The sequence below is a fragment of the Lampris incognitus genome, chromosome 5 (assembly GCF_029633865.1).
Source record: "Lampris incognitus isolate fLamInc1 chromosome 5, fLamInc1.hap2, whole genome shotgun sequence".
Taxonomy (NCBI): domain Eukaryota; kingdom Metazoa; phylum Chordata; class Actinopteri; order Lampriformes; family Lampridae; genus Lampris; species Lampris incognitus.
In genome coordinates this window covers 55,078,739-55,086,167 of record NC_079215.1, presented here as the reverse complement: position 1 = coordinate 55,086,167, position 7,429 = coordinate 55,078,739, and the positions used below count along the sequence as shown (strand labels likewise).

The following is a 7,429-nucleotide window of genomic DNA, read 5'->3' as shown; positions in this document are numbered from 1 at the left end:
GTTTTGTTACATATATCTGAAAGTTACTGAATACATATTCTGTTTTGTTACATATATCTGAAAGTTACTGCACAAGAATTCTGTTTTGTTAACTATATCTAAGTTGCAACTGAAAGCTCTTATTTTTGCCCCAAAGAGTGAATAAATGCTATGATGCGATTTAAAATGCAGTTTCTACTGTTTCTATCAAATTGCAACCCCCCTCCCCCAAGATCAGGTGGAGGGGTCCTCAGGGTAGATCAAAAATACGCAGGGGGTCCAGGACCCCAAAAAGGTTGAGAACCACTGGTGTAGGGTGTTATGCCGAGCTCTGCCTTGCGCGCCGAGGGGCGCATGCCCCTCGCGGGAGCGCGCACGGCTAAAGGGAAGACTCCCAGAGACATTGTAGCGGCAGTAGATTGTAACGATTTTAAGGCACTGTTTTAAAAACGATGTAAACTTCTCTGTCAGGTTCATTAATAATGAAAAATGAGCCTGCCCAGCGTGTCTCCCCGCCTGCCGCCCAGTGACTGCTGGAATAGGCTCCAGCATCCCGGCGACCCTGAGGGCAGGATGGGCGGTTCGGATAATGGATGGATGGATGGATATTAAGTCTATAGTCTTTGAACATTTTGTTATTGTTTTATTAGACTCAGCAGTAGTAGTATTTCCTTCCCTTACAAAAAAATAGTATACAATGAAGTTTATCTTATTAAGTAAATTTAAGTAAACTTCCAAGTACGTGTACTAGTAGTATACTTGTAAGTATACTTAAGTATATCATTTTGTTTAGTATATCTCTGATAAGTACTTAAAAGGTCAACTGAAAGTATACTCACTGATTTTTGGTTTAAGTCAAGTCAATTTTATTTGTATAGCCCAATATGACAAATTACAAATTTGCCTCAGTGGGCTTTACAGCAACACAACATCCTGTCCTTAAAATAAGCACACTAATAGTACACTTGAATAACCTACTTTTTTGGTAAGGGTTGATATGATTGGTCTGAAATTTACAAGGTTTATATATAAATATTTCTTAGGGCAAACTCTTTTAAATGTGTTTTCAAGCATAGGATTTCAGATAGTTGTACTAAAATGGTTTTTAAATGCGGAAAAATGAATGTGGGGTGTCAAATTCACTCTGTCCAAGTCGATCAAACAAAGTATGCGCTGATGAAACCATTTGATCCCTATCAAACTTTGATTTGAAGTGTCATTACTGAGTGTTAAGGGGTGCATGCATTATTCAGCAGAAATGATTGTTGCTGTCGAGTAATGCATCCCCTATTATTTCATTTTAGGTCATTATTAAATATATGAATTTCACACTGTCGAGCAAAACAGCCCAAAATGTGAGCTGGTAAGTGTTTGATCCAAAAATTTCTGAAAGAAAGTCAAAGGCTAGATGCATTATTTGGCTGTTCTGACATAACTGTTTGAATTTCAGACATGTGATAGGCTTCCTGGCTGAAAAAACAGGGGTATGCAATTCTCAGATGCAGAACTCGGCTTAGGTCTATGACCGGGTGTGGAGACTACTGCCGGAGTGACTACAATTGGATGTAGAGACTGCAGAACTTGGTATAAAGCAGCGACCGGAGGTAGAGACTACTGCCGGATACAGAGACTAAAATGAAAGCATGCCCACAGGTTTTGCAGTGCACTTAAAAAAAAACACGAATGCAAAGCCCGGTACATTACGGCATTTATCATGGAGTAAAAATAACTACAAAATGAATGCTGAACACCAGAAAGGAGGTTACACAATAAAAATTTAATAAAGTTGTTCCAAGTTTTGTACAAAGTCCTTTGGGAATGATGCATGGAAACATCTCCTTGAGTCAATATAAAGAGTTTGGCTTAATTATGCACAATTCACAATTGAAAAGTGACAAAATGAAAATGGTCACCCATTCCCTGATACAAAACGGACAAAGTCATTACAGTGTGATGGTATTAAAACACGTAACATTGTCAAGAGAACAGGAACAGATCTTAATTTAAAGAAAAAAAATTAAAACTTACAACTGTATTACAAAAAGCACAAGGTACAAAAAGTATTGAAGGATCATTTCACTTCCGATAAAATGGCTTCAAACCTAAAGTGAACTATAGAGAAATTGGTTTGACAAATCTACAAAATTGTTTCATATCCAACCCGGTTAAAAAAAGAACTGAAGACTGAAACCAGATCAACATCATCCACAGGAGCTTTTAACTGGTGTCCATCTGTAATCAAAAGCGATTGTTAGAATTGCATGAAAATAAGGTTCCAATTTTAGTATATGTATTGCCAAAGCAATACTTTTTACATGAAAATAACACGCGTCGCCGTGTCCTTACCTCAGCATTGTACGCATCCAACTGGGCATCCAACTCTTCAGCAGACAACTGGGGTCTGCTCCCACCTCTTCCCCTGCCCCTTGAACCTGCACCGTTGCCACCTCTTCTCATTCCTCTTTCGCTAAACTTGGGTCGCCCAATCCTGCTCCTGTCAAACCCCCTTAATGACAAATAATAAAAACACGGTCACAGCTTGGAACAGGACACAGTTTATTAAGGGTGTACACAAGGGTTTGTACAAAGGTTACTCACCCCGGTGTCGTTCGTCTCCTCTGTGTGTCGACCTCTTCATTCACTTGCTGGATCTTCATAGGACGGCCTGTGAAAAAGGGAAACCATCAAGTCTTAAGATTTTTAAATTAATGCTTGCCTCAGGAGGTGCTGAAGAAGGGATGGCAATAGGTTTTCAGGGGTGGAAAATGCTCACCATCAAGTGGGACACCATTGTATTGCTTCAAGGCTTTGAGTGCATCCGCTTTCTTCTCAAATTGGACATCAGCAGTTCCCTGGCTGCGACCAGACCGGTCATAGTGGATAGCTGCTTTTTTCAAAGACCCAAACTCAGCAAACAGCTCCTGGGGGAACAAAATAAAAACATGGAAATATCAGGAAAGTGCCCCAACATATGAAACATGGAACAGAAATCAATATATTAGTTTGCCAGTGTTTATGGCGTACCTTGATATCTGCATCGGAGACGCCAAAGTCAAGGTTCGAAACAAGCAGTTTACCACCGCTTTCTACACCTTTTACTTCTCCCAAGTGGCCAACAACACGTTCACCGAAGCCGCCGTCGTACAGGTCATGCTGCCATTTGTCTGGTAACGCCCTAGGCTGCAAAGAGGAACAGCAATCATTGCAGATGGTGACATTTTACCTGCCATTTAAATATCAGCACAAGACAGGCTGGCGTTTTGGCAGTCAGGATAATCTTATTTGACAACTTTAGACGCTTAGCTTAAGACTTTAGACAGGTAGAAACGTGATCGAATATAACGTTGGCTCTAACAAATCAGCCAAATGATAAGCTTGAAAAGAAAGGGCAAGGGGTGAAGATCAAATGGGATTTCCAAGAAGACACAGGACATAAAAACATGACCACCTCCATGCACATAAATATGTTGAAGGATTAGGGTGCCATTATTGAGCAACTCCTCCTCTGAAAAGCTGACTGGGGCTCCACACCGGGGGCAGCTTCAGTCAGCCTCTTCATATTCAAGTTCATCCAAATAGGGAAAATGCCTTCCATCAAAATAAAAAATTTAAAAATTTTTTTAAAAAATCGTTGGTTTGTGCAGTCAAAATTATCCAAGTCCTCAGAAAAAAAGAGACTCAGCGGGTCTAATAATTGCACTTGCACCCATTTTGAAAGTCGCCATTTTGTTAAATTGCAAGTTTCACACTCAAGTCTTCAATAACAAAGCGTGTGGACAAAGATCAGCGGTGAAACTCGGAAGACGTTTCCGTGTCGACGTGTTGGTGCGTGCAGACGAGACGAAGCCTAAGACGACATTGGCCATCTGAAGCAGAACAGAGACTTAAAGCGAGGTCTGTTGTGCCCAGTGACTATGCAGCCATTACAAATCCACTCTCACTTCGCACGGCTCTGCGAGCGTTGCTTTCGGAACATTTGACCGGCTTAGTACCGCCACACTCTCCCCCACACTCGCTCTCCTCCGTACCCGGATGTAAGGCGCCGGTCTGCCGTTTCTCTCCCGGCCCGAGCCCGGTCTGCTGCGCGAAGGCCAGGAGCCTCCGGACGAGGCAGCGTTCCCACCGCGCCCGGGCGCCCTCTGTCCCCGGCCTCCGCGACTCCCGCGGTCGGTGCCACTTCTCTTGTTCAGCTTTATAATGTCGTCCAGAGACATGTTCATCTTGTCGGCCATGCCGCCGCCTTGGCTCGCAGCTTATCAATCGAGAACCGTCGGCGCTTTCTCCTAGCCGGTTGTTTGGCTTTTCATGGGCGCTACTCAGCGGCGGTTCGTTAAGGGACAACTCGGAAGTGACGTCATCGTTTCTTCTTCTTCGTCTTCTTCTTCTTCTTCTTCTTCTTCTGCGTTTCCTTGTTTTTCCGCGTTCTCCTCCGGATCGCCGTCATGTATTCTCCCGTCTTAACGATAAGCGCGTCGACTCCTCTCCCTGACATAATTCACATAATCCTGTATTTTGCCCTCCTGTGACTTTTAACTGCTATCGCATAACTTAAGTGCGCTGTCCTCGACAGGGGGAGGGCCAGCGAACGCTCAAACCCACGGCCGATAGACGAAGCGTTAAGAAAATCCATCGTTACGGCAATGACAGCGTCAAAAGCAACCAGCAGATGGCGGTACAATCGAAGACTAGTTCCTGGTTCTGTGCGTCCTCCAGGCGGCCCAGCATGCACTTCGGCGGAGATTTTTCTTTAAAAAAATATTTATTTTTAACATGATTAGCTGGCGTAGGCGGCCAGAAAGCGGCTGTCCGTCTTAAACCGACCAGAAAATGAGATGTACCTCTGCAAAGAAATAAGTGAGCTCAATTTGCGGTAGACATCTGTAAGTGACCTAAACTCAAGAGGGGCAACATGCTGCTCGTGTTACTTTTTGTGTGTTGACGGTGCGCACGGTTACAGTGGCGCTGGTTGCTGAACAGGATCACAAACGCGACAAATTAGCTCCCTTTTAGGGGGTTGTAGCCAGCTCGGGGGTCTGTCCGGTGTGTCTCTCTTTCCTCGTCTCATCCGCAACACTGTCTCCTTGTCTCAAGGCGCGCGGGAAATGAAGGTAAAGATCAAGCAGTGGAACGGCGTGGCCTCCTGGTTGTGGGTGGCCAACGACGAGAACTGCGGGATCTGCAGAATGCCTTTCAATGGCTGTTGCCCTGACTGTGAGTAGTTCAATCCCACCCGCCATAGCCATGTAACTCCCGCGTTTCTGCATGCCTCAGCTTGGTTATGTAGCGTAAATGGGAAGGTGCTTTGCAATGCAAATTGTGTATTGCTTTATCTTTTAATTCATCAGTATCTGTCTCACTACGCGCAATATGTCAGTGTATGTTTCTGTGCCGCCAAGAGTGCCAGCTGGACTCGGCAGATAATGCCCCTCTTGATTTACCCCATACACTCTCCCCTACGGCACACTGCAGCCGGCTCTGTGCGTAACTGTAGTCCACCGACTTCCGGTGTCTGCTGCAGCGGTCATACCAGTTTCCTGTTTGTTGGCGCGTGCTATTTGACAACGACGTATTTTTCGCGATGCCTGCGAGATTTAATCATGGATAAATGTCAACGACATGCACAGAATTGTCGGCAGACTTTCAACTGCACCTACTAGCAAATGGGTGAAAATTTACAAGATTTACTTATCAAGCTACGTCCACAATTATGAGGAAGAGGATACTCATCCTCATAAACTATCCACGGTAAGTCTTGCAGGCATCACGAAAAATATGCCATTGTCGATAGCGCACACCAACAAACAGGAAACTGGTATGACCGCTGCAGTAGAAGCCAGAAGTCGGTGGACTACAGTTATGCACAGAGTCAATTGCAGTTCACAGTCACTCTCATACACTTTTAAACGACCTATCTTAGCATATTAATCTTGCGTTGCAGGTAAGGTTCCAGGGGATGATTGTCCACTGGTCTGGGGTCAGTGTTCCCACTGTTTTCATATGCATTGTATCCTGAAATGGCTGAACTCTCAGCAGGTCCAACAACAGTGCCCAATGTGCCGACAAGAATGGAAGTTTAAGGAATGATGGCAGCCCTGCTTGATATCTAAACAATGGCCACAAATAATGAAGCCTATTCTTGGATTTTTTTTTTTAATCTGTTGTAAATAACAATTTTCGTATGTTTTTGTACCACTATATGTGATGTAACATTTGTGGAGCAGTGTGGAGACATTTGTATTATGTGGACAGATGCAAATAAATCCTAAATACCTGTTTGTACTAAATTACTCTTGCTTTGCACTTCACTGTTAGCGACTCATCAATCTGACTGATTGTCTTTTGATATTTCAAAGGCGGTTCATGGATTGAATGACTTGATGCTGTTCAAAAATAATTGAATTTGTGGCCAAAATGATGGGCTTGGCTGGGTTCCTATGTCCACCCATCCATTATCCAAACTGCTTATCCTGCTCTCAGGGTCGCAGGGATGCTGGAGCTTATCCCAGCAGTCATTGGGTGGCAGGCGGGGAGACATCCTGGAAAGACCGCCAGGCCATCATAGGGCCGACATTCACACCTAGGGACAATTTAGTACAGCCAATTCACCTGACCTACAAGTCTTCCTCCCACTGTTTCCTCCCACAGTCCAAGGACGTGTGTGTTATATATGTATTTCCAGATTAAGTTACCTGAATCTGATCTTTCAGGCTACATACAATTTCATTTAAAATGCAATTTCCTACGTGAACTTTACTATCTTACTCAAGGGACAATTCAGGGTGCTTTGTGTATTTCTGCTTGAACCCTGGAGAGGGCTCAAGTTGTTTTTCAATTGGTACCATTCAGCAACCCCTACCGATATTTACTACTCACACCTCAGGAAAGCTGTACTAATACAATAACTTTTAATAAGAAAATCCACGTATTCAGATATGTTGTAATTTAAAAAAGGTTTGGGGCTTTACTGGATTGTTTTTTTTTTTGTTTTTTGTTTTTCCTTAATATAACCTGTTGCTGCCATCATGTTGATATCAGTCTCTACCAATGTTAACACTTCCTTCAATTGTCTTTATGCGTGCTCAATAATCCAGGGAAGGAAATACCAGAGTTGGAGCAGTTTATCTGGATACAATGTTTATTGAGAGAAACATTTCATCACTCGTCTAAGTGACGTCTTCAGTCTTCTCAATAAACACTGTATCCAGATGAACTGATGCCAACTCTGGTATTTCCTTACCTGGATTATTGTGCATCAAGACTTTTTGGTACTTCCTTCAAATTCACTGTTGTCTTTAATTTAATCGTTGACTGACAGCTACTCAACACAGTTAAAATGTATTACTACTCTTGAGTAACTAGCATCAATTGGACTCTTTGTTTTGTACTTTTACCCCCCAAAAAAGGGAGTATGATTAAAGACACCTCTTTAACAGTTGAGTGACATTGGAGG

General features: G+C 43.2%; 2 protein-coding genes across 4 annotated transcripts; one reads left to right on the top strand and one right to left on the bottom strand.

Moving 5' to 3' along the window:
• Nucleotides 1-1,736: 1,736 nt before the first annotated feature.
• Nucleotides 1,737-4,335, bottom strand: LOC130112342 (THO complex subunit 4-like). The gene is made up of 6 exons (XM_056279668.1): nt 4,008-4,335; nt 3,004-3,159; nt 2,753-2,900; nt 2,578-2,644; nt 2,326-2,485; nt 1,737-2,211 (listed from the first exon to the last, which is right to left on the bottom strand). Exons 1-6 carry the CDS (start codon nt 4,209-4,211, stop codon nt 2,197-2,199), a joined length of 750 nt encoding a protein of 249 aa, XP_056135643.1. The 5' UTR covers nt 4,212-4,335; the 3' UTR covers nt 1,737-2,196.
• On the top strand, nt 3,809-6,267 carry anapc11 (APC11 anaphase promoting complex subunit 11 homolog (yeast)). Of its 3 annotated transcripts, none has more exons than XM_056279674.1 (3): nt 3,809-3,873; nt 5,071-5,190; nt 5,918-6,267. In XM_056279674.1, the coding sequence occupies exons 2-3, from the start codon at nt 5,082-5,084 to the stop codon at nt 6,061-6,063; spliced, it is 255 nt and encodes an 84-aa protein (XP_056135649.1). In that variant the 5' UTR covers nt 3,809-3,873; nt 5,071-5,081; the 3' UTR covers nt 6,064-6,267. The 3 variants fall into 3 exon arrangements, with proteins under 3 accessions (XP_056135649.1, XP_056135648.1, XP_056135647.1); XM_056279673.1 differs by lacking the exon at nt 3,809-3,873 and adding an exon at nt 4,443-4,859 and having other exon boundaries at nt 5,918-6,266; XM_056279672.1 differs by lacking the exon at nt 3,809-3,873 and adding an exon at nt 4,770-4,833.
• The last annotated feature ends 1,162 nt before the right edge of the window (nt 6,268-7,429 follow it).

Bases quoted from the DNA above. Each gene is read 5' to 3' on its own strand.
- LOC130112342 (XM_056279668.1), bottom strand. From the start codon at position 4,211: ATGGCCGACAAGATGAACATGTCTCTGGACGACATTATAAAGCTGAAC. The intron at 3,160-4,007 runs GTACGGAGGAGA...TCCTCTTTGCAG, and splicing joins GACCGGCGCCTTACATCCGG to CCTAGGGCGTTACCAGACAA. The intron at 2,486-2,577 runs GTGAGTAACCTT...TTTGTCATTAAG, and splicing joins AGGAGACGAACGACACCGGG to GGGGTTTGACAGGAGCAGGA.
- anapc11 (XM_056279672.1), top strand. From the start codon at position 4,812: ATGTACCTCTGCAAAGAAATAA. The intron at 4,834-5,070 runs GTGAGCTCAATT...CCTTGTCTCAAG, and splicing joins GTACCTCTGCAAAGAAATAA to GCGCGCGGGAAATGAAGGTA. The intron at 5,191-5,917 runs GTGAGTAGTTCA...CTTGCGTTGCAG, and splicing joins CAATGGCTGTTGCCCTGACT to GTAAGGTTCCAGGGGATGAT.